This window comes from Tenrec ecaudatus, chromosome 16 (assembly GCF_050624435.1).
Source record: "Tenrec ecaudatus isolate mTenEca1 chromosome 16, mTenEca1.hap1, whole genome shotgun sequence".
Lineage (NCBI taxonomy): Eukaryota > Metazoa > Chordata > Mammalia > Afrosoricida > Tenrecidae > Tenrec > Tenrec ecaudatus.
The window spans coordinates 7,344,573-7,371,578 of record NC_134545.1 but is presented as its reverse complement, the minus strand read 5'-3'; the positions used below and the strand labels follow the sequence as shown (position 1 = coordinate 7,371,578).

Genomic DNA, 27,006 nt, shown 5'->3' with positions numbered 1-27,006 from the left:
CTCTCCTTTTTTTCAACCTTTTGAAGACAGACAAGGGAAGCAAGCTCGGGCAGAAAGCAACAGGGCCAAGGGCCCCAGAGGGTCTTGTGAGAAGGTGGCAGAGGAAAGGGTGTGGTGAGCAAACAATGCCACAGATGGGAACAATTCAGGAATTAAAACCAACATCTAGGAGGTTGTAGAGATCCTGTGGGTATTGGAGCAACATCAATCTAGCTGAGAGGAAGGACTAAGGTGGTAGAAGGGGGAACGTGATGGTGGGGCAGGAGGAGGCAAAAGGAAAAAGAGGAAAGCTCTAGTAAGCAAAGCTATAGATAGAGGTATTAACAGGTATGTACTTACATAAATACATTCATCCATAAAAAGAGGTATTGGCCTATGTACATATCTTTATAAGGCAATACATTAAGGCCACGGACGGGCCTTGGGCCTCAGCTCATATCACACCCCCCCCCAATACAAGAACACTTTGCTGTAACAAAATGGCATTTTATGATGCTCACACCCCCCACAACACACACACACAATCACTGAAGACAAAATGGGCGCATAAGCAAATGTGAAAACTGGATGGTGCCCAGTTATTAAAAGATACAGCGTCTGGAGTCTTAAAGGCTTGAAGTTAAACAAGCGGCCATCCAACAGGAAGCAACAAGCCCACATGAAGAAGCACACCAGCTGGTGCAATCAGAGGTGTCATTGGGACCAGAAAACAGGCATCAGAAGGTTCATAACAAAAACACTGGTGAGAATGAGAGGGATTGGAGCAGAGACCCAAAGCCCATCTGCCAACAATGGAGCATCCCCCCACAGAGGGGTCACAGGGAAGGGATGAGTCTATCAGGGTGCAGTAGTGCACCTATGGGTTACACAATATACCTCTGGTTCCTTGAGGCTTCCTCATCCTCCATTATCATGGCCCCAGTGCTGATTCCTTCCTAGACTAGACTGGAACATGTACATAGATACAGACAAGAGATAAAGCTAACCACACAGGGAACCCGGGAATAGTAATGCCAAAAGGGAAGTGGGGGAGGGGAGGAAGGGCACACGGATGGCAATGAATGGCACATAACCACACACCCCCATCCAGGGAAGTACAACAGAAACATGAGGGGAAAGGAGACAGCGGTCGGTGTGAGATAAGAAAATAATAACTATAATCTATCAAGGGGCCACCGGGAGGCGGGGAGAGCTGATCCGAAGGGCTCAATAGAAAGTCAATGTCTAGAAAAGAATGATGGCAATATATGTACAAATATGTCTGATACAATTGATGTACGGATTGTAACAAGAGTTGGAAGAGCCCCCAATAAAATGATCTTTAAAAAAGAAAAAGAAACGTCTCCCTCCAAAAAATTTTCATTCAGTTTTTTACTGCAGTCCAACAGGGAAAAACCTTATCTAAAAATCAGGGAAAGTTAAGACCAAGAAATAAAAGTGTACCGTTTGAGAGAGCTTCAAAAAGCTAATGGGAAATTTCCATTATATTTTAATACCATTTTTCTACAAACTTTTTGAAGCCCCTCCCCCAGATTATGAAAAGATTCCAAAGTGAGGGGGATGGTTGTACATTTTTATTTTGTACCTTCCCTCCCCTGACCCAGAATTATCTAAATTTTGTTAATAAGCAATGGACAAAAGCTCTGGCATTGCATTGAGAAAAGGTTTAATTCTTTTTAACATTTCTGAAAGCACTAAAGTTCACATTTGCAGTCAAGTATAAAATATACCCATTTGTTGATCACAAAATTGTTTTCAGCGATAATAAATGCACTTCAAAGATTGGCTGATGGAAAGTTAACTGACAAAATGCGAAAAGCCAACAGTGTCGGCCAACAGTGAACTGAAGAATTCAAGTGGGCTTCTTCCCTGCAGAGAAAGAAAACTCGGGAGATGTCCAGGTGGCATCACGAACGTAAGGTAAATTATTTTTGCTTGCTAAGCAGTTATTTCTAGATAAGGGGATGCCCTTTAGTAAGCAGAAGTGCCTTTTCCTCTTGGAAGTCGAAGACAATGTGCAATGTGTATAGAGCACAAAAAGCTGTCTTAGAAGTGCAAGTGAGTCAATGAATGACTGGGGGTGGGGAGACATCTCCTTAGCCATGATTAAGTGTTATGCTGTGGAGAAGCTGCCATTAGTCATGTCCTCTTGACTGCCGTTTGCCAGACTGCTGAAAGGATGGCTGGCTGGCTGACGTGTTCTTGTTGATCAGAAGAAACCGCTCCAAAGGACATGCTGGAAAACTGGCAAGAAAAAAGTAATTGTGATGTTCATTCCAAAATAAGAGTTAAACACAAAAAGCAAAGCCAGTTGCCATAGATGCCATTCCAACCCCTTGATGACTCCACTGTGTTGGAGGGTTTTAATGGCCAATGTTTCAGAAGTAGAGCTCTAGGCTTTTCTTCAGAGAACCTCTAGGTGGATTTGAACTGTCATCCTTGTATTAGCAGCCAAGAACGAGCCATTGGCATCACCCAGGGACCCCACGAGAAGTTTGCTCATAAAGTGCCCCATACAACACAGCTGCTTTTCAAACACTTGGCCAAAGTGGTCTTCCTGTCTTCATTAATGGCTCTTGAACACCCAGAGCCTTTCTCAGCCTAACCCATTCTAAAAAAACCATACCCAGACTTCAAAGGCACAACCCATGAGCTATTCAAGCATCGTGGGATGCTGGAGAAAGCCTGACACTCTGTTTCTGTGAAGGAAACTGCCTAGAAAGCCTCCCTCATAGGGCAGCACTACTCTGTCACATGGGGTAGCTCACTATCAGTCAATCGATTCAGTGATTTCTGATAATGGCATCATGTGACTCGGTGTCGGCATCTGTCTTCATCTAAAAACCAGTTGTGCACGCGTGTCCTAAAAGTGCAAATATGGGCGGGGACGGAGAGGAAGAAGAGGAGCTGATACCAGGAGTTCAAGTAGAAAGAAAATGGTTTGGAAATGATGAAGGCAACATCTGTACAAATGTGCTTGATGCAATGGATGAATGGATTGTTACAAAAGCTGTAAGAGTCCCCAACAAAGGATTTATTAAAATTAAAACAAAAATGCAAGTGCTAAACAACTGTTACTTGTTCCTATTGTACAGAGTCCAGAGGCCCTCTGCTTTTCTGGATCAGTTTAGTTTTACTTGATAAACAAAATGTGCTCAAAGACAAGCATTTCTCTCTCTCTCTCTCTCTCTCTCTCTCTCTCTCTCTCTCTATATATATATATATATATATATATATATATATATATATATATATATATATATATATATAATCATCATGGGGGGAGAATGAGGTGAAGGAAGCTTTCCCAGGTGAGTCTCCTCTAGAGCCTCCAGAGAGGAACCCAGCCCCACCGACCCCTCAGTGGTAGTTCATTGAGACCCATCTTGGACTTCTGACCTCTGTGAGGTAATGAATGCATTTTGTTTGAAGCCACTAAGCTCGATTATTGCTATAGCTGCAATAAGCAACTAATACGTTGACCTTGATCACCTTGGAGGCGTAGTATCAATTGCCTCTGAAAAGTCTAATCTTAACCAAGGTCACGGTCCTCTGGCTAGAATTATCTGGGTCTGTTGAATGTACATCATCATGTGCAAATAACGTTTACAGCACTGTGTTAGCGTAGAAGGAGCCCTGGAAACATCCTTGAAAATCCGGTGAGTTCTACTCTCTTCTCTAATGTGCCTGTGACTCGGAAGCAACTTGATAGCCACAGGTATATATTAGGTATAGATTAGACTAGAATGCTTAGGTTAGCTTACAGGTCCTTGAACTCTGCTGTGAATTTGTTACTGGCTTAGGGCAACTGCTACTTCCCTTGTTCCTACCTTCTCTTCAGCTTTTACAGCTTGTGTATTTGAGGCCTTCCCTGGTATCGAACAATCTTCCCAGGTAGAGAGCACAAAGCGCAGCCATGCAGTTGGGGGTTAGCCTCAACTCCTACATAAAACTGGTAAAGAAAATAATGACAAAGACCCTGCTTTATCGTGCATGTATTTGCCCCACCTCACTGGCCCTGAGAGTGGTTTATAGAAACTCCTTGTTTAAACTTATTAATTGAAAATCCACAGTGGAAAAAGCCATTGGTGGTCATTATTTAAAATATAGTCATATTCTATGAGAGTTCAATTTTGAAAATCCCCTCCCCCAAAATTGATTTTAGTTTTGACATGTTGTTGTACTACTAGAAAGGTGGTTTTTTTGTTGTTGTTTAACATTTCTTAGGGTGTCTCAAAGCAAAGCTGAAGTCTCCAAGCTCAGCACTAGCTAGGAATCCAGAGATGAGTAAGCTTCAGTGGACTCAGACTACCTCCTGGGAGTTTTCGTGAGTAGAGAAATGAAATGCCTGCGTAAATGGGAAGCTTCGGAGAGCCGTATGTCATCTGAGCTGGGCCTTTCAGGGTGGGCAGAAGAGTGGGCAAACAAGTGTGGTGTTTCTGGAGGAGAACTCTGGTGGTCCCTAAAAGTGCTGCATGTCACTGACAAGCAATCTCACTTTTAGGAGTCTACCTTGACAAAGGTCTTCACAAAAACAGGAATATAAAGTTCTGTATATAAAGTTATCCAGGGAGCGGGGAGGGAGGGGGAAAATGAGGAGCTGATACCAAGGGCTCAAGTAGAAAGAAAATGTTTTGAGAATGATGAGGGCAACAAGTGTACAAATGTGCTTGACACATGGATGGATGGATGGATTGTGATAAGAGTTATACGAGCCCCCAGTAAAATGATTTTTTTAAAGTTACCCAAATGCAGCATGTTTTATTCTTGCAGCATACTGGGCAAAAGTCTAACTGCCTACACATAAGAAAGTAGTTGAGTTAATAATGGTACGTTAACACGGAAAACCCTGCTGCTGGTAAAAAAAAAAACACCCTAACTGATACAGAGTGATTTCCAGTGTACACCATTAAAGTGCCAAAGAAAAGCACAAAACAATATATATGGTGCAAGAAAGATGGAATGTGCAGGATATAATAGGTACTCCATAAAATGTCATTGGACAAAATAGTATGTAGATTTTACCATTCAAATTCTGTCCACAATACCTTTTATACAGCTTTAAAAAAAACAACCAAAGAACCCAATCCACTGGCATCTATCAAGTCTGACTTGAAGGACTGCCCCATAGTGTTTCCAAGACTGTCAAGCTTTATAAAAGCAGCCCGTCTCACCCTTCCCCAGTGGCACAGTTGGGGTCGAACCCCTGACCTCTGGGTTAGCAGACTACTAATGTCCCACTGCCCCACCAGCATGCCTTTTATAATATAGCATATGGTGATGACTTATAAAAATATTATTTTTAAATGCCTAATTCTAAGCACGTCCTATTTCCCAACCAATAATAACAACCAAAAACTTAGATAATATATTAATCTAAATATGTAACTATGAAAAAATATGTAACATTGAGACTATCATTATTTGAAATATTTTTGTTTTTAATCAGTAACATTAATCTTTGATGAATTATATTGGCTTATAAATTAAATAAACTGTTCTCTAGGTTAATAGAATAGATTCATTAGAATTAACACCGTAACATTCTGTGAAGCTTATCACCTACCTGTAAAATGTTGAAGCACAGGAGGACTTTAAAAAGTTCTTGGAAAAATCACCTTATTTAATTTTCCACTAACTTTTTTGAACCCTTTGTATAAGAAAATGATTCACTGGGGCTCCACTAGGAGGGAATTTGTGATGATTGTTGGAATGAAGTTTACATTTATACTACAACACATAACTGTCCCAAAGCAAATTGGGGAAATAAAGCTAGAAGGAGGAACCTTGCTTTTGGAAACCAGTAATTTAAATGACTTTAGCATGCTATTTGTAGCCAATGATAGAGGATGCTCTGAACAATCATAATCCATTGTCAAATCTCCATTGGAGGTGCCTTGTCAGGAGCTACTGACTCAACAGTGACAGTGACTTTTCTCCATTTTCAGACGGGCATCCTTCCTTCCTCGGTGAGTCAGAATCAACTCCATGGCAGTGAGCTTGGGCCCTGGTTACTCCTTGGGCTGCAAACTGCAAAGTCAACAGTTCAAAACCAGTGTCTCTAAGGGAGAAAGATGGGGCTTTCTACTCCCATAAAGAGTCACAGTCTCAACAAGCAAAAAAAAAGAGTTAGTCTCAGAAACCCTAAGGGCAGATCTACCCTGTCTAGAGGGTCACTGTGAGTCAGCATCAACTCGATGGCAGCGAGTTTGGTATTTTGGTTTTACTCTATCAGAAAGTTTTAAAAGTTTTTAATTTTCAGGTTCTAAGAGGTGAGTTGTGGAAAGGGAAGACAGATATAAGAATCTAGCCTGAGGCATAGTTCCACGTCAACATTTTCCTTTTACCTTCTTGAGGTTGGGGCTGCCTGGAACCTCACTGCCGGCTCCAGCTGTCCTCCTCCTCCTCGGGCTGCCGTAGGGGTCCGATGCAGAGCCGTTGTCAGAAGTCGCTTTAGGATGGAGCCTTTTGGAGGCTGCTTTTGCTGAGATGCACTCAGGGCCCTCGTTAGTCACCTTTTTACCAGCCTTTGATTTTGACTGGACCAGGTCTGACCTGAGGGATGAGCAGAGATTGAGTGAACGACATGGGATGACTAGGAGAAGGCACTGAAACAACCTGGAACCATGGTTGGAAGCTAAGATTCATGGGTGGGAGCATTTAAGTATTTCTCTCAGCAGATTTCCAGTTTTTCAGTAAAGCAACCTACTGTGCAGGCCACAGCTGGTGATGTAACAGGGCCACATCAGAAACACAGTTAAGCCAATATGGCTCAGTGATAAAATGTTACACGGCACCAAAGCCATGTTCTCACGCATAGCTAGTGGCATTGAGACCTATGTACAGTATCTTTTGTGTCTGGGGAGCAGGAAGGGGAACAGGATAAGCTAAACAACTATATAGTAAATTACTTTAGCATTATTCACAATAGCCCACAGGAAGAAACAACCCAAGTGCAGATGAATGAGCAAAATATTGTCTATCCATGCAACTGAACCTAAAAAATGGCAAGCAAAAACCAGTAATACAACATATGTTATGTTCCCAATTGTGTTTTCAAATATAAATAAAAATAGGACGAAAAACGCGTGGACCCCAAAATGTTAACAGTTGCCATGCATCCGCATCAACTCGATGGCAGTGAGTGCAATTATGAGTTTAGTTTTCTTTTCTGTATTTTCCAAATTCCAAAAGTATACTGTGCATTACTTTTACAATGAAATGTCTCCCTCCCCCCAAAATTAAGTTAGGTTACAAATGAAAGAAACAGGACTGTCCCCATGTCTGAGAAAGAGCGTGTGAGGCTGTGAATTACAGACCTTCTCAAACACATCACCACTACTTAAGCTGAGAGAGGGATCGCATTAAGAGGTCCAAAACAGTGGGAGAAAAAGGTGGAGCAAAGCTCGAAATCATAAAGACCAGGCTTACTGCTGGAACCCCCTAGACTGAAAGAATTCCCAAGTCTAAAAATCTCTCAGGTCTGGAACTGAACTTCACCCGCTTGGCTCAGTTTTCATCCAAACAATAGGTGCTCTTAGGGTAAGGTGACCAGATTTTAACATTGGTAAAGCGGAACACCATTGATAAAACTCATATCCTGGCGAAATAGCCACATGGCAGCTGAAAACCGTACACCCTAGCTTGTCGTGCATTCTTTCCAAAAATTGGGACTTTTTAAAAATGCCAAGGAATGTGGGGAAAAATTGTTAAAAATAGGGACTGCCCTGCCAAAAGCGGGATGTCCAGTCACCTTATCTTATTGGGGATAATAACACTAGGGAGGTAAGCACTTCTTTGAATAATCCACCCTGTGATGCTATCCAAAGAGCAGCCTTTACCGAAGGGCAAAGTTCAGAAGGGTTAGGAAACGAGGAGGAAGGGAAACAAGCACAGGGAGGAAGCGTGCAAGTGGTTGTGGGACTGCAATCAAAGACGTAAAGCAAAAGGTGTTTGAACTGTCGAATGAAAATCATGTTGCTCTGAGATATGACAAAATAATCATTTCTAAATTATCAAGGGCTCATGGGGGGGTGGGAGCGGGGGTGGTGGGGGAGGGGGAAAAAGAGGAGCTGATGCCAAGGGCTTAAGTGGAGAGCAAATGCTTTGAAAATGATGAGGGCAGTGAATGTACAGATGTGCTTGACACAATTGATGTATGTGTGGATTGTGATACGAGTTCCTAATAAAACGTTGTTTTTTTTAAAATCATGTTGCTCTGTAAACTGTCACCTAATTCACAAGAGAAAGTGTAAACAACTACAATTTGGAACTGTCTTATTGTGAGAAGAGATAAGGGAAGGGTGGCAGTTCTCTGCTGGCATGTCCAGTGCTCGGTGTGCTCTGTGTGCGTGCCACGGCGCTGTTACAGGATTCTGTGATGACTTTCCCGAGACACTCAGATAATTAAAGTATAGCCTTACCTGTTTGATGTTTGTGAAAGACACAATTGTGGCGAAGATGCTACACTCGGTATGTCCACTAGTGTGGCCAAAATAAAGCTGGCTTCCAATAGCATATCATCAATGCATAAAGCCATAGGTCTGGAAATACAGTTAGACCAAAACTGACACTCGCTTTCTGATGAACGTGAGGAAAATGTTAGAAAATGACATTCTAGAGTTAAAAAATAAAGTAGAAGTCCTATATATTTTCCCAAATAAACAGTTTTAAGAGTTGGAAGGACCCTTATAAATCAGTTTCATAAACTATATTTTAACTGAATCTTGTTTAAAATTTTAGTTCTGAAGTTAATATCATAGTTTCCTAGAGATTGAACTTGTTTAAGCCTCTAGTTCAGCAATTCTCAACCTGTGGGTTGCGACCCCTCTGGGAGTCGAATGACCCTTTCACAGGGGTTGCCTAAGACCATCGAAAAACACCTATTTCCGATGGTCTTAGGAACCAAGACCTCTCCTCTGTCTCCATGTGGATCCGCCCACATGCAGATACGCCCACATATGAGTACCTGGTATGAAGACTTACCCATGCTACATCATGCTTCAAGACAAAATTTCATTTATTTGTAACTAGAAATAAATATCTCACAATAGAATTAAATAATTGTTTTTATGATGAATCACTATGCTTGACTTATGTTCAGTTTGTGACAATGAAAATACATCCTGCATACCAGATATTTGCATTGTGATTCATAAGTAGCAAAATTAGAGTGATGAAGTAGCAAGTGAAATAATTTTATGGTTGGGGGTCACCACACATGAGGGGAACTGTATTAAAGGGTCACGGCATTAAGAAGGTTGAGAACCACCGCCCTAGTTAATTTTCTGACTAGGCAGTTTATGTCAAATCTACAAATATTTTTACTCTGCAGAATATCTTTCTCAATCAAATTTCCAATTTAACAAAACACCTTGGTAGAGCAGACTTTAGATTTTCAGTTTGCTACGTGCTGCTAGTAAAGTTACACAATCTGCAAGGTGTGAATTCTTTTCAAAACAACCCACAGAGGTGTATCATAAACACAGATGAGGTTGTCTGCTCCTACTAAGATGCCTAGTCACAGAAGCCCTGTGTAGGGTTATTGTGGGTTGGAATCAACCTATGGTAGTGGGTGTTTTTTGTGGTTTTTTTCATTTTTACAAGTCAGAGTCAGCCTGATGGCAGTGAGGGTTTTTTGTTTGTTTCATATCTAACAAAAGAAAATAACTCAGAAAAATTTTGAAGAACCTACTTTCCAGGAAAATCAAAATAAATGGACATTGGAACATGTATAGCTTCTGAAAATGTCAGCATTCCCTGAAAGAAGAAAAGAGTACTTGAAATCTTGCAGCTACCAGTGAAAACTGGAATTTTAATCTGACACAAATACTTTGTTTACCTTCAGTTCTTTGACGCAAAATGTTACCTCAGTGTCAACTCCAATTTGGAAGAAGTCAAACTCCTCTGAGGCAACAAACATCTCACTGTGCACAGAATTGATCAAATCTTAAATATTATGGAAAGATAAAGAATAAACACAATTAGCCTCATTAGTATTTGTTGCATTTTTTAATGCTGAAGTGATAGGTTAAAAATAGCTACAAATTATTTGACACCCCCTTCACGGTGTAGGGGAACCCAGGTAGCATAGTATTATAAATTGGATTGTGAACGGAAAGGTCCACAGTTGAAAACCACCAACAGGTCCAATTTCTACTCCCATGCACAGTTAGTCTTGAAAACACAGGAGCAGTTCTCCCCTGTCCTAGAGGTCTCGACAGGAGGTATCAACCTGCTGGCAAGGAGTTAAGTTCAGTGCTCGCTTCGGCAGCACATAGACTAAAACTGGAGGACACAGAGAAGATTAGCATGGCCCCTAGCAAGGATGACACGCAAATTCATGAAGCATTCCATACATTTAAAAAAAAGGGGGAGTTAACTTGAGCTTTGGACTGTGTAAATCTAGGTGGGGTCTATGACAGCTCTGACCATTGATATGGCAGGGTGACCTTGGGCCAGTTTCTGGGCTTGGGCCGAAAGAGACTGGCAACCACTACTTGGAACACTTCTTGGAACTCAGCCACCATGGCGTATGCAATCCAAGTTAAATAGGGAGCACGCATCCATTCATGTGTCGAAACACTGGTCGACAGCCCAGTTGAACCTCCAGGCCACAGCCAGCATCATCTACAGCCTGATCAGTGCTATGTTGGACGTGTCCAAGGACTCAAGCCCTCGCCACTAAGTTCAAGAAATCCCCACAGAGCCATGATATATAGGAGTTGTTGTTTTAAACCACTACATTTCAGAGACAGTGGGAACAAAGCAACAATACCATAAAAATGAATTTATTCTAAAGAGACATCATGTATGAATATAGTTCACATTTACATATAACATTACTTTTCAATGATTCTATTATATACCATCCTGTTTCACAAAATATGGACAAAAAAACAAAATGCATATGTGCCATAATTAAAAGTGCTTTTGGGTAAATTGCTTTTAACTAAAATGCAATTCATATAAAATTTCAGATTCTTAAAAAAAGAAATAAAATACAACAATGAAAAATACAACTTCCCTCTAGTTCTTTAATGGTTCCTCCTCCTTCCCCATCATGATCTCAATTCTACCTTACAAATCTGGCTAGACCAAAGGATGTACACAGGTACTAATAGGAACTGGAAACACAGGGAATCCAGGACAGATGACCCCTTCAGGACCAATGGTGAGAGGGAGGGTGAGGTAGAAAGGGGGAACTGATTACAAGGATCTACATATAACCTCCCTGGGGGATGGACAACAGAAAAGTAGATGAAGGGAGATGTCAAATAGTGTGAGGTATGGCAAAATAATAATTTATAAATTATCAAGGGCTCATGAGGGAGGGGGGAAGGAGGGGTAAAATGAGCTGATACCAAGGGCTCAAGCAGAAGGCAAATGTTTTGGTTTTGAGAGTGATGATGGCAACAACTGTACAAATGTGCTTGACACAATGGAAGGATGTATGGATTGTGATAAGAGTTGTGTGAGCTCCCAATAAAATGATTAAAAACCAAAAAAATGTACAGAATGTGAAATCCACCATTGTAACCATGACTTTTTTTTAAACATTTTATTAGGGGCTCATACAACTCTTATCACAATCCATACATATACATACATCAATTGTATAAAGCACATCAGTACATTCTTTGCCCTAATCACTTTCAAATTATTTGCTCTCCACTTAAACCCTTTGCATCAGGTCCTCTTTTTTTCCCTCTCCCTCCCCGTTCCCCCTCCCTCATGAGCCCTTGATAATTTATAGGTTATTATTTTGTCATATCTTGCCCTATCCGGTGTCTCCCTTCATCCCCTTCTCTGTTGTCCATCCCCCAGGGAGGAGGTCACATATAGATCCTTGTAATCAGTTCCCCCTTTCCAAACCACTCACCCTCTACTCTCCCAGTATCGCCCCTCACACCCCTGGTTCTGAAGGTATCATCCACCCTGGATCCCCTGTGCCTCCAGCTCCTATATGCACCAGTGTACATCCTCTGCTCTAGGCTTGCAAGGTAGAATTCGGATCATGGTAGTTGGGGGGGGGGGAGAGGAAGCATCCAGGATCTGGGGGAAAGCTGTGTTCTTCATTGGTGCTACATCGCACCCTGACTGACTCATCTCCTCCCCTAGACCCCTCTGTGAGGGGATCTCCAGCGGCCGACAAATGGGCTTGGGGTCTCCCCTCTGCACTCCCCCTTCGTTCACTCAACCATGACCTTTTTGGTCTGATTTCTTTCACTGCATGTTCTCAAGGTCCTTACATGTTCCGTTCTTTTTTATTGACAGCAAATATTCTAGTGGCACTGTTGGGTCAAGTTGGATTGTTAACCATCAGGTAAATCCTATCAGCCGCTCAAAAAATAAGGTTATCTGCTTCCATAAAGATGTACAGTTATTGAGGCACCAACCACTCTCTTCACCACATTTGTTTATGCACCATTTTGTCCTCAGTAATTGTGTCAGGAAGGTGAGTATCTAAGAGTGCCAGGTTATCAGAACAAAGTGTTCTTGTGTTAAGGGAGGCCTTGGGTAAAGTCCCAAAGTTCATCTGCTATCTTAATACTTAACATATAAATATATGTCCATTGGCCTCTATCCCTTTCCCTATAAATTAGTACATTTGCATATATACACGCCTATAGTTATACCTCTAAAAATAGCTTTGGCTTCCTATTTATTTTCTCTATTTCCTTTCATCTTCCTCCGATCCCACTATCCCGAAGGGGACGAGTAACAGAAATGTAGGATAAGGGAGACAACGGACAGTGTAAGATGCAAAATAATAACAACATATAATTGATCAAGGATTCACGATGGCAGGAGGGTGGGGGAGGGAAGGGAAAAGTGAGGAGCTTATAGCAAGGGATAAAGTAGAAAATGTTTGGGAAATGATGGCAACATATGTACAAATGTGCTTGATACAATTGATGTGTGCATTGTTGTAAGAGCTATAAGAGCCCCCAATAAAATGATTTGTTAAAGTAAGTTTGGGGGTTTTGTTCACAATTACAGGACTCTAGAATTTGAGCAATAAATCAGACCTGTTTGGTAATAAATTAAAAAAAAGATGTACAGTTATTAACTCAATGGCAGTGGGTTTGATGTAGATTACCACCTTTCATTTCTCTTATCAGTGGATGGATATCCTGGTTGTTTCTGCTTTGTGGCTCTTAGGAAGAATGTAGATATAAACACTCATGGATAAGTTTCTGTTTATCAGGAATATACTTCTCAGTGGAATTTTTAAGCCAGATGGTAACTCTGCTTAACCTTTTGAGAAATTTCCATAGAAGTTGCTTCCTGTTTACATTCTCACTAGCAATGTGTGTGTGATACCCAGATGGAGCTAGGAACTGTCAGTATCTTTAATACAATTTTGTTACACAAGGGCATCAAATGATGACCATATCTCTAAGATAGGGCCTATTTTGTGAGTTCCTGGGTCGTGCAAATAGTTAAATACTTAGCTGCTAACCAAAAGGTTGGTGGTTCAAATCCACACAAGCGAGATCTCAGAAGTTCTGCTCTTAACACACATGCTGCTGCCATGTGGGGCCTGGTGTGGAAATCACACTTCATTTTCCGACCTGTCAACTCAGTCAGCTTTTGTTTTGGTCTCACATCTCTATCAGCACCAGCCCACCAGGGTCGTGGGCGTGTCCTCAGGGTGAGGCATAACCAGTTGCCATGGTGGAGATTCACACTGCCTCTCCATAGTGGGATTTCAGGTGACTTCATAAATAGTGTTTCTTTGTATTTTCCACTTTGTGCGTTGAATGTGAACGACACAAGTAGAACAAAAGGTAAGTGCTATTTTTTTAAAGATTCAAACAATTCCCTAGCATTGGTCTTAAACAAGGAGGCCTGTGCCACTCCCAGTGTGTTAGCATGCCGTCAACTCAGTAGCAGATTCTACCATTGGCTCCCCAGCCACGCATTCCTGTAACTACTCGTTAGAAAGCTGCTCACTAGCTACTATCCTGGTTACTAATTGGCCATCTTTGTTCATTATGGAAAATAAAACACCTTTTCGCCAGTCAGGCATAATGTTCTCCAGACACCAAATCAAACCCACTGCCTGAGTGAATTCTCACTCAGTGACCCCATAGCATACAGTAGAATTGCCCCCACTGGGTTTCCAAGGTGGCCACTTTTTTGAAGGCAGACTTCCACGTCTTTCTTCTGGGGAGTGGTGGAAGGTTCAAACCACTGACTATTGGTTAGCAGTTGGGCGCTTTTACCACTGTACCACCACAGCCCCTGCCACTGAGTTGATTCCGACTCATTGAGGATCTACACAGGATTTGAGCGGCTGTAAATCTTTATGAGCACAGATAGCCTCAACTTTCTCCCTTAGCGAGGCTGGTGGGTTTGAAGCTTTGACCTTGTGATTATCACTCCAACCCTTTCCCAACAGCATCCCCAAAACCAAAAATACAAATTCACTGCCACTGAGTCAATGCTGACTCCTAGCAAGCTTTATAGGATAGGGCAGTAACTGTTCACAAGAGTAGAAAGCCCCATCTTCCTCACTCAGAGAGGCTGGTGGTTTCCAACTGCTGACCTTTTGGATGGCAGCTGAATGCACAAACACGATGCCACCAGGGCTCCTGAAAGCCAAGCACTCCTAAATACCAATAAAGAACGTTGGAGATCCGACCGAAGCACTACAAGCACACTGGTCTGCAACCTGAACCCAGAGCCACACCAGCTGTCCTCCATTCCTGACCACCACTTCCAAACAGAGTGCCCGTGGTAGTTCCCTCGGGTTCTTGGTTCTTCTATTTCTCCATGTGTAGGATTTGGGGGAGGGGGTGGCAAAGAGCAAAGAAATTTCAAAGTGTTACCATTTAGGACAGTACCTGACACGTTCAGAGCACAGCAAACGTTAACCCAACGGCAGCCCTGGGTGTGCTGGTTTCTCATTTGAAAACACAACCGTCGCTTCTTCACATCCTTCCTGTGTTGCTGGCACTGCGAGGAAGACGCTCCAAGAACAGCTTGTACCAAAAGCCCTCACAAGTCTTCCTGGCCTCCAAACGCCCGATTCACATGTGCCTTAGTTTCTCAAGGAGCCCCAGTGGCATGGGGACTTACTCTCTGGGCTGCTTGCTCAAGCCCAGCAGCGTTTCTCGGGGGAAAATACAGCTGTTCGCTCCACCTTGGAAATCCAAAGGGCCAGTTCTGCTCTGTCCTACGGGGTCATTGTGGGTTGGAATCAGCTGGAGGGCAGCAGCTTGGGTCTGGGGTTAGTTTCCATCCCATCTAGATAAACGTAGGAGAGGGCTGATTGGAGAGCATTCTGCCCTCTGTGTGCCAGCTGGAATAGTTTTTACCTTTCTAAATCCTGTGTCTTCTGTGGTCAACAATCCTATCAGATTGCTAGCCTCTTACTTTGTGTGTGTGTGTTTTAATGCTAAACATGAAGGAAGGGTGGGGTTGGGGCAAAAGGGGAGAGACAGATCTTAACACCTTATCTGAAAATAGGTTTTCCTCAGTAACCATTCTAATTTTAAGTCAACCTGAAGGTCAAAGCCCAATATTTTCATTGTGGATGGGTTTGGCTTCCTGGATTTGTTTGATTTCCTTTTTTACACTTTACTGGCTTTGTGGACAGTCATAAATCCCAGGCCGCTACTCCTTGCTGTGTGGTTAGTAATCAAGCAGTCATAAACCATCCAAGTACCACGACAAAGAGGCCTTCCTTACCCGTGGGTCCCTCACTGGAACTCCTTAGGTAAACGGCCCGCGGAGTGACGGCCAGGGTGACCTCCTCTTGAGGAGCGGTGAGGAGAACGATGGCTTCCGCAAGCAGTCTGCGGGAGGCGGGAGGGCAGAGACAGTGTCAGCGCTGCGGCAAGCAAGCCACAGAACGGAGGAGAGGGCGCCCTTGAACTGGGCCTCGGAGGTCAAGGGGGCTGATACCAAGGAGTCAAGGGGTTCAAGAAAGAAGAAAACAACTTTTAAAAAATAAATAAAAAGAAAAGAAAATGTTGTGAGGTTGATTGCGGTAACAATTGTGTGATGCTGTTCGGTGTGGTTGAATGATGGAATGTATGATAGCTGTAATAGCGCCTAATAAAATGATTTGGGGGAAAACGAAACAAAACAAAAAAAACCCAACTGGGCCTCCAATCTTCCAGCAGGCAAGGAATAGGTGAGCTGGCCTGGGTAGAGAGCGTTCGGCCTGTCCTATATGGTCTGTGGGCGATTCCATCTGTAGGCTGCCTAAGGAGCAGCACTCGGAGGCCAAGAGAGCAGCAAAATAAGTGCTCCCCTTAAATTAAAGAGGCGCGAGAGCTGCAACAGAATGACCCAAACACCAGAATAAAACATTTGAAATTCTTGTGTATGCCAGATATACTTTGGAAAAAAGAAAAAGGCCTGGCACCATACTTCCAGAGAGAAGAGCTGGTCACATGCCGCTGGAGTGCACTGCAGCTGAGAACCAGTTCAAGGGTGGCGGTTGGCAGTGGTCCGCTGCCTGTATTGTTTTCCTCCTTGCCTTCTGCTTGACTACTATCGTGACGGTTCTCTTCACAGCCCAAATGAAACTTCTTCAGTGGCTTGATTTGCACTGTGGTTCTAAGTGCTTAGCTATGAACCAATAGGTCGGCAGTTCGAAGCTACCACTAACTCTGAGAGAAAGATGTAGTCTGTTTCCATAGAGGTGACATCCTTGGAAAACCCTGGGGGAGGGGGGCGTTTTGCTCTGTCCTATAGGGTTGCTGTGAGTAGAAATCCAACTGGAATGACAGCAAGCAGATTGGTTTCATGATAAATGATGTTGAACATCTTCTGATAAGCTTCGTGCTTGTTTTTGATATCTTCTTTGGAGAAGTCTATTCGAACCCTCCCAACAGTCTCATTTGAGTCATTTGCTGTTGGCCCCTGAGTTCTGGGCTCCTTGAGAAAGAAGGTGTGTGATCTGAATACATTATGTAGAATCCACTGTTGTCTTGGTGCCAAAATGTTAGGAACACCTACAAACTTATCTGGGAACTTTCCCACTAGGAAGAGGAACATGTATGGTTCAAGATGCCAAAAGCTCGGGAAAAGAGGTCATTAAGACCCTTCAAGACAAACATGTTTAAATCAAGACAGTTACACATATGTCCTCTGCCCTTCTTCCTGCTCGTTGCACAGGCTTTTGTGATAGGAGTGGGCTTCGGTGGGAGAGAATGACGTAGAGTGTGAGAGTGAGGGAAAGCCCTGTGTGAGTTTACTCTTCCGAGTTGGACTTGGCCTCATCATGAGGCGAATCCTGCCTCCTGAGATTCTGGAAGTCAGCCTGGTCTCTGGTCTCAGTGCATTCTTCGGAGACCCCAGAGAAGCTATGGCTATAAACAAGGATCCTGACAGCAGGCAAGATACAGAGTATAGGAGGAGGCCGCTTTAGGCCTGGTCCCATCTCTGCTAGGAACTAACTTTTTGACTGCAAGTCAGGCACTTGATCTCTGTGGGTTTCAATTCCTTGTTGAGGGGAGAGAGCCAGATGGAATCATTTAGTATGTATTCAGAATCTGTGCGAGGCCAAGCTCTGGGCCGAGGCTCTGCAAATCCAAGAGAAAAGAGCCCTGTCTCTACTCCTCAGGAAGTTAGAGCAGCTGGTAGGTTTGAACTGCCAACTTTGCAGTTAGCAGCCAACATTTACCCAGCCCGGGGCTCCTTGTAATGTTTAAGGCTGAATTGTAGGGGGGAAAAAAGGCTTAACTTAAAAAATTAACAAATATGTCTCACTCTAGGACAACAAAACCGAAACACGGGTGAAAACAGCTCTCTCATGAGAAATGTTAAAACGTCCTGTGCTTTGTGGGCTCAGATAGAAGGCGCCATGCAAACACAGAATATTATTGACATGAGGTATTTCCTCCTCCACTGTGGCCTCACAATGGAGAAAGTCACTGATGGGGCGTCTGTAGAACCACCTTGGCTGCTGAGTCATTACTGATGTCATCGGGCTGCTATTATCTGCTATGTGCTTTTCTCAAAATGTCCTCCCTGGCCATGGAAGGTGATTCCTAAAAGTCAGATTTTACCTTAATAGTAAGTGGAGAGTTTCCTCTGTGAGCACACGGCATTCAGAAAAAGACAGCAGGGAAGGCAGTCAGCAGTACCTTGGTCGGGCTGTCAGCACATTCGGACATCTCTTCTTATCAAAAAGCACTTGCAAAGGCTGACTTTCTTGAAAGGACAGGTTGTAAGTCTTCCTGATACCTTCAAAATAAGAAAAGACCCTGTGAGTAAGTTTCAGGCCAAAGTGAACTGACTTGAAAAGTCTTCAAATTCCCTGCCAGGTAAAAAGAATAGAGTGGAAGTAAAGGTTTCCTATGTGGCAGGTGTGTAGAGGTGGGGCAGGACAGTCCTTAATGAAATGTGTTTACTGCCCCCTCGTGGACACCAGGCAACATGTCCCACCCTCTGACCAAAGGCACACACTTAGCAGCGAGACACCTTCCCTGACAGGATCACTGAAGACAAAATGGGTGTATAAGCAAGTGTGGTGAAGAAAGCTGATGGTGCTGGCTATAAAGATATAGCGTCTGGAGTCCTAAAGGCTTGAAGTCAAACAAGCGGCCATCTAGATGAGAAGCAACAAAGCCCACATGGAACAAGTACACCAGCCTGTGTGATCATGGAGTGTCGAAGGGATCGGGTACCAAAAGACCCAAAACAAAAATTCATATCAATGTGAATGAGGGGCAGTGCTGAGTGGAGACCCAAAGCCCATCTGTAGACAATTGGACATTCCCTTACAGAAGGGCCACAAGGAAGAGACAAACTAGTCTGGGTGCAATATAGCACCAACGAAACACACAAGTTTCCTCTAGTTCTTTAATGCTTGCTCTCCCCTCCACTGTCATGACCCCAATTCTACCTTACAAATCTGGCTAAATCAGAGCATGTTCACTGGTACAGACAAGAGCTTGAAACACAGGGAATCCAGGACAGATAAACCCCTAAGGACCAATAATGAGAGTAGTAACACCAGGAGGGGAAGGGGAAAGTTGGAGGCAGAAAGGAGGAACCGATCACAATGATCAACATATAATCCACCCCCCGGGTAATGGACAACAGAAAAGTGGGTGAAGGGAGACAGTAGTCAGTGTAAGACATGAAAAAAATAATAATTTATAAATTATCAAGGGATCATGAGGGAGGGCTTGGGAGAGGGAAAATAAGCTGATACCAAGGTCTGAAGTAGAGAGAAAATGTTTTGAAAATGATGATGGCAACATATGTACAAATGTGCTTGACACAGTGGATGTATGCATGGATTGTGATAAGAGCTGCAAGAGCCCTAATAAAATGATTTATATAAAAAAAGAAGAAGCAGTGAGTGATTATGTCTCTGATAGTGATTACTGGCTAAGAACATAATATCTATGAATTTTTATTACTCGCTTTCACTAACCTTCCTATGTGGGACTTTGACAGTTAGATTTTAATATCTGGCCTATAAATTGAGTGTCCTTTGGTTTCCAAGACTTAAAATTTTTTAGAGCAGACAATCTCATCTTTCTCCTTCCAGTGACTGATGGGTTCAATCCCCTGACCTTGGAGTTAGTAGCTTAATATATAACCTACGATACCCCACCAGACCGCCTAGCCTGCATGGTTCCAAACCAAACTCACTGCCATTGAGTCAATGATGACTCATAGCATCCTTTTAGGACAGGGTAGAATCGCCCATAAGTTTCTGAAACTGTAACTGCTTATGGGAATTGGAAGACCCATCTTTCTCCCGAGGAGCAGCTGATGGTTTCAAACTGCTGACCTTTCAGATTGCAGGCCAGGGTATAACCACTATGCAACCAAGACAAACTGCTTGCTTTGTTAGGAGTCATAAAATCTGTTCCACAGTTAGGGTAGCAGAGAGCATGCCCCCTACTCAGAGCACTCAAATCCAAGGACTGGGACTGACGAGCTCTGTGGCGTGGGCCCATCCCCAAGCCTTTGTCAGTCTCAAACATGATGCCACGAGGAAGTTTTGAAAAGTTAGTGGGGAAATGGAATGAAAGATAAAGGAATGTTTCCATGAACTTTCTGATGTCCCCTCTTATCTGCCTGCTAGAGGCTTTCAAAAGAGTAAGCTATGAAGAAAAACAAAATTCAAAATAAACGACTATGCTACGTATTCTTCAATAGGTAGGTCTTACCAAAGAGTATTTGTGGTTAAGTCAACACATACAAAGCATTCTTGAAGAATATCATCGAGCAGCTAGACTGTTGTTTGAATTAAAACAGACATTTAAAAATTAACTGGTGTATATGCAGGCAAACCTTATGCCTCTAATAGTCCAAAGGAGGAATTGATTATTTATTACCAAATATCTTACGATATCCCTAAGGTGACAGGGAAAATTCTATTTTTTCAAGTATTTACTACTGTTCCATTACAAACTATACAAATTCTACGTAATAGTGTGACTGGAAAGTTAGACATGAAGTTTGAGTGCTGAATCCTCCAACATAAAAAATTAAGAAAAAAAATACAGTAAGTTAACCTAATTTTTAAAGCACTTACCATATCTGCAGAAGAATTGAAGAACTACTTGGGATTTATCAGACTTGGCGAGTATCTTGCATTTCTCCACGTTTCTCTCGAGGGAATTCAGACATCTAAAGATGGGCAGAATTGACTGGAACACAAATACATACAAGAACAGCACTTACTTAATGTGGTTTAGTTCATTTAGAAAAAGAAATATCAAGACTAGATTGTGTATGGCTGCCACTACCAACTACTCTACAAGGAGGTCTGCGGTAGAGTGGTAGGAAAATGTGGAATAAAATAATGTAAAGGACACACTGGTCAGATAGAGGCTGGTGGGACCTTTAGACTGTGGACCTTAGCCACCCTTCAGGTCTGGAAATGAGCTCATTTCCTTGGGATAGTTTCAGCCAAACAACAGACAGGTTTATAAGGGGAATGGTGACACTAGGGAGAGGTGTGTATACTTTAGAATCAAACATTTGAAATCAAAAGGGCAGCGTTAGCCCAGGACAAAGTCAGAAGGGTCAGGAATAGAGAAGGACTTGCGACCAAAACACAGGAAGAAATTGGGATCAGTGATGTTATGTCAGGGGAAGTGAAATGAGCGAGATGAAAGAAAATGTGGATGAAATGCAGGCTGTAAACTTGATGATCTTCTCTTTAAATTTTCACCCAATTTTCAGGGAAAGTTTAAAAAAATAAATTTAAAAAGCCCTGCAGTCACCTTATAAAGTAAAAAATTAACTCCAAATATGAGCTTCAATTGTACTTTCTATTGTAAAACTTAAAAACAAAACAAAAAACTCTTAGTAACCATCAAAAGATGTTTGTTTCTGTGTGCAATTTCTAAAAAAGAACACCAAGCTCAATGCCACTGAGTTGATCCTGAATCACAGTGACCCGCTAGGATAGATTAGAACTGCTCCCGTGGGTTTCCAAGGCTGGGCATTTTGGCAGGAGGAAGAAGAAAACTTCATTTCCCCCCCCCCCCAAGAAGTGGCTCGTGGTTTTGAACTGCTGACCTATGGTTCTCAGCCTAACATGTAACCCACAGCAACTGTGTTAATTCTAGTGAAGAGGCAGGCAACACGTAAGATGACGAAGTCAGCAAAACATGACCAAGGAAGACATGGGAAGGTACATAAGAATAATGGACAACTATGGAGAATGCTCCTTAGAATTGAGGATGGCGACACTTTGTCTCAAGCAGTTTGGACATGTGATCCCGAGGGACCAATCCAGGGAGAAGGATAGCATACTTGGTAAAGGAGAGGGTTGACAAAAACGAGGAAGACTGAAGGACAGTGACACAGTGGTTGCAACAGGACAGTATTTTGTTCTGTTGCTTAAAGGATTGCTGGGAGTTGGAGCCAACGTGCCAACACCTGACAACAACCTGATGGAAACTGTAGCATATGCAATCATGCAACAACAGTAGTGACAATAATTTATAAGTGGGTATATAGGTAGTTATGGATACTAAGTAGTTGTGGGAACTAACTCAGTGTATATGTAGGTATAGGTGTGTATATTTTTACATACATATATGCATGAGCTGCGTGTATATTCCTATGTATAACAGAGGACATAAGGGGCACAAATATGGAAACTTCTTAGGTATAACTGACACCTCATGGGACTGAGTTACTGGATTTGAAGATCATTGTCTCAGGGGCCATCTAGGTCAACTGGCATAACAGAGTTCACAAAGATAAAGTTCTACATCCTAGCTTGGTCAGCAGCCTCTGGGTTTTGAAACCTTGCAAGTGGCCATCTGAGGGACAACCCTTGACTCCTCCCTGCCCAGAGCAAAGGAGAGTGAAGAAAACCAATTAGCCTAAGGGACTGATGAACCACAGCTTGCCTCCAGCCTGAGACCAGAAGAACTAGATGGTGCCTGGCTCCCACTGGTGACTGCGCTGACGGGAACACAGCAAAGGATCCCGGTTAGAATGGGTGATAGTGTAGAACCAAGTTCTACCTTGGAACTGAAGTCTCTCCTGAATATTAGATGACGTAGAGAATGAACACCCATGAGGAATGTGCGTCTGAGGACAGTCAACTGTCCAAAACCAAGAGGACAATAGATGCCCAGGCAAGGGAAGGAAGATGGAAGGGCAGAGAAATGGGGTGCATGGAAATGGGGAGCCCAGGAGGAAAGAGCAGGGCGCTGACATATTGCACAGATTGCAACCGATGTCACGAAACAGGTTGTGTATGAATTGTGAAATGGAAACTAATTTGCTGTGTCCAGCAATGGACTACCTACAAGTTCATTTTTTTTAAAATACCTATCTGAGCTAAATCAAAAATTACTTTAAAACAAAGATGAGAATCTAAGAGGGCAGGGAAACTAGATGAGTGGAAATGGACCAACCAGAACAAAAGTACTGAGAATGTCCACACCTTGTAACAAATATGACAAATACCACTCTATAATTTATGTAGAAATTGTTGAATGAGAAGTTTGCTTACTTTTGATGAAAACATGATAAATATATCTATGTTTTTAGAAAACAAACAAGAGTATGAATCAATGAATAAATATGTATCTTGCATGCCATTTAAACCAGGTGTGGAATTGAAGTTGTGTCTTTCGGAACACATATCTATGCAACAGGAGAAACACCAAGGCCAAGTCTATTTACCTTCATCATCAATTGGCAATTTAAAGGTTGTGCTGGGTCTTTGCCATTCATCCCCACTGGAGACGACCATTGATAATGTTGGAAATACAAAGAAGAGAAGAGGATGCATCCATATGCTGATCGACAAGAATTCACAGATCTTAGAGCAAGCTGGGGTGGGGAGTAAGAGGCATAAAATAATGGTTATTTAGAAGAACACTACCTTCTTTTAAAGAATAATTTCAAAGCACCTATTTTGATTCACATCACAGTTCCCAGTTGCCATTGAGTCCCTGTCAACTCCTGCCCGCCCCTACACGTGAGTCAGAGTGGAATTGTATCCACAAGGTTTTCAATGACTAATTCCTCATAATTAGACCTCCAGGCCTTTCTGCACTGGTGCCTCTGGGTGAACTTGACTCCTCAGTGGTTGATGAGCAGTCTGTTAACTGTTTGCACCACTCAGAGACTCTACACCACAGTTTAAAAAGCCCATTGCCGTTGATTTGGACTCAGAGTAGCTCTACAGAAAACAGGAGAGCTGCCCCTGCTGTAATCTTTCTGGAAGTAGGCTGCCACATTTTGCCTCCACGAAGTGGTTGACTTTTTTGGTTCCATCAAATTTTCTTAATTTGGACACATTAATCTGAACACATTACAGGATGGACCAGTCCCCAGAGAAGGGCATCCTGCTTAGCAGAGGAAGATCCTTGGTGAGATGGAGTGACATAGTGGCTGCAGCAGTGAGCTCAAACACAGCAATGATTGTGAGGATGGCACAGAACTGGGCAGTGTTTATTTCTAATGAGTTGGAACCAACCCCACGGTACCTAACCGCAATGTATGCACTGTGCTATATAGTGTCCAGTAAACCTGCATATGGACACAAATACTCATATATGTACATATCTAAACCACATTACATATATGTATTAAATCTAAAATCTTCCAAGTATAACATATATATTATGTTTTATTTTGTAATGTTGTTTAATAAAAACTATGTATAGCACAGTTAACATAAAAGCATGAAGTGGCAGAAGGCCATACAGGAGCAGACTGACATGTTCCTACTTTGTCTGCAAGAAACTACTATGCAACTTCAGCAAAACGCTTCCTCATGGGAATGCAGGCCCAAGATCGTCAGGTCTTCAAGAAAAACAGGAAATCCAGATTTTTAAAAAATGGATTCTCCCAAATTACAAGTGTTGGGGATGATTTCAAATATCTTTTTTTACAAGCCCAAACACAGTGTAGCGCCCCCCCCCCCCACCCCCCTGCGACTTCTGGAAGGCCAGGACTAGCTCTTTGGGCCACCAGTTTGTGACTTCTGCTTTAACTCAGTTCAGTTTATCTGCATGATTCTCACTGTACTCAAACATGCGAAATAAAAGATGAACAGGGAAAAGCGTAACATCAACAGCTGGGTTTTCTGGAGAACAGTCAGTCTGGATATGAAGCAACTTACACCATTTTCAGACGGGTCTAGCCAAAATTCATCACTAATTCGTGATAGAGTGTGGATTGCTTTCCCAAATACTACAGAGAAAAAGAAAGGTGTTTACATTTCTCTCTTACAAAGAATAAAACCAAGAACCACTATAGCTTTCAGAGAACTCAAGACCAATGCATAAAAAGGTGCTTTAAAGCAAATTTTGTTTGTCACATTGCTTCTCAGAAATCAGTTAGATATCTTTAACAGGATACCACACCAATAGTAGTACTGACTCAAAAACTTTGCAGACTGCAACACAGTGCTTCATTCCTGTATGTTGACTGTGGTGAATAGAGATATTGTGGCAAGCCAATTTGCATACTGGCTTTAATGTACTTGCAAAACAAGAGAAAGCAAAAGCGTGAACACAGACGTGGCGTGTGTGATTTGAAGGATTTCATGAACTTCACAGGGAACAAAGTCAAAACACGTTATGGGAAAGAGAGGACATACATATTACATGCATCGCTGATGCCTGTGAGTGGCATAGAAGATGACAGGCTTTCTCACCAAACACACATTGTTGTCCTGTCAGAGAGGCTAGGGCTGACCTAGTAGGGGGCTGTTCATGCTTTTTAAATTATTGTGAAGAAAGAAACGTAGCAGGAATAAAATGGACAGCCATATAAACCCATGGAAAAGTACTTAGGGTAAAAATATAGAGTTGATTTCCAATCATGGCAATCCTATGCGTGTCAGAGTAGAACTGTGCTCCATAGGGTCTGCCCCCTCCCCCCAGTAGGGTTTTCATTGGCTGATATGTAGGGAGTCGATGTCAGACTTTTCTTCCACGGTGCCTCTGGGTGGACTTGAAGTGCTAACCTTCTGATTAGTAGCTGAGTGCATTAACTGTTTACCCCATGGGAAAACAGGAAAAAAAAAAACTCCAGGACTCTCAGACTGTACACTGAGAAAGACAAAATGAAAAAATAAAAAACCCAACCAAACTATGGCTAATGAGTCGATTTTGAACAGAGCGACCCTAAAAGCAGAGAGTAAACCTGCTCCACAGGGCTTCCGAAGCTGTCCTGTTTAAAATAGGTGCAATCCTTGCGATCACGGGTTTAGCAGTCTAGGAGGGAAAAATAAAACTAAAAAATTATACAAATAATTACTGGTTGACAACTGAGCCACACATTGCAGAAGAGAAATCCCTCCTGTGCTTGATCATAATACTATTCTATGCTTTCCACGGGATGCTTTTCAGTGGCCATTTTTTAGATTCTAGTCTATAGCAGTGGTTCTCAACCTTCCAAATGCCGCGACCCTTTCATACAGTTCATGTTGTGATGGCCCCCCAAACATAAAATTATTTTCTTTTTTTTAAAAAACATTTTATTAGGGGCTCATACAACTCTTATCACAATCCATACATATACATACATCAATTGTATAAAGCACATCTGTACATTCTTTGCCCTAATCATTTTCAAAGCATTTGTTCTCCACTTAAGCCCTTTGCATCAAGTCCTCTTTTTTTTTTGCCCCATAAAATTATTTTCGTTGCTAACTTCATCACTGTCATTTTGCCACTGGTATGAATCAGGCAACCCCTGTGAAAGGGTCATTCGACTCCCAAAGGGGTCACGACCTACAGGTTGAGAACCACTGGTCTATAGGAAACGTTCTTCTCTATAAAGATTTCTTTAATAAGTTCTATTTCTAAAGTTCTATAATCATAGTAGTCCCTGAACGGACAGTATTTCGTTCTGTTGTACATACGGACATTGAGTCCACCCGTACCCTCCCGTTTATTACCGGTTCTTGACCATTTCATTCCACAGTAAGCCCTCTAATTTAGATGCCGTTTTCCCCATTAAACAGCGGAGGCAACTAAAACGGAGTCAATGGGATTTAGGCTCCTCCCAACTCCTCCCCAAACACTCCCCACTGGGAAGCCTGCACCCCAAATCTGTGTCCCCGAGGGGCAACTTCATTCCCTCACGGACAATCCCTTAATTAATTTTTTTTGCATAAATAAAAACAGATTGGGCCTTCGTCCACCCATCAGAAGCAGGGGGGAAATTGACCGTGTCCAGTTCTTTCGTCTTGAGTCGCTTTGCATGAAGTCGGGGAGAAGTGTGGGAGGAGATGCGCCCATGAACTTTATAAAGTTCCCCGCTCTAAATAGGAAGGTATGAAAGGCCACTTCACCTTTCACCTGACTACCGTTCATTTCGCACTTCAGCATGGCTGCAGGACCTAGAAAGCCAGGCGGCAGGTGCGCCTCAGCTCGACGGCCGGCCCCAGGTGCCCGGATGTTGTTCGAAGCTTCGAGATCTCATCCCTCCCTCTCGCTACGCTCAGCCTCCAAGTCCTAAAGCGCAACTACGCTTTACGACGGGGTAGGACCCGTGGGGGCCACCGTAGGGCCGTCGCCGGCCGACGTTGTGCTT

At 42.7% G+C, this 27,006-nt stretch overlaps 1 protein-coding gene and 1 non-coding gene across 2 annotated transcripts; one reads left to right on the top strand and one right to left on the bottom strand.

Moving 5' to 3' along the window:
* Window positions 1-1,705: 1,705 nt before the first annotated feature.
* On the bottom strand, window positions 1,706-26,919 carry RAD9B (RAD9 checkpoint clamp component B). Its single transcript, XM_075534886.1, is given in 12 exon segments — window positions 1,706-2,191; window positions 2,194-2,244; window positions 6,348-6,555; window positions 8,424-8,543; window positions 9,695-9,759; window positions 9,842-9,948; window positions 15,700-15,806; window positions 18,108-18,207; window positions 20,519-20,633; window positions 23,137-23,286; window positions 24,584-24,654; window positions 26,765-26,919. Coding segments are annotated over 12 exon segments (1,209 nt in total). The 5' UTR covers window positions 26,802-26,919; the 3' UTR covers window positions 1,706-2,113.
* On the top strand, window positions 10,258-10,362 carry LOC142430015 (U6 spliceosomal RNA). Its single transcript, XR_012780506.1, has one exon. It is a non-coding gene; the product is annotated as a U6 spliceosomal RNA (small nuclear RNA).
* Window positions 26,920-27,006: the final 87 nt, after the last annotated feature.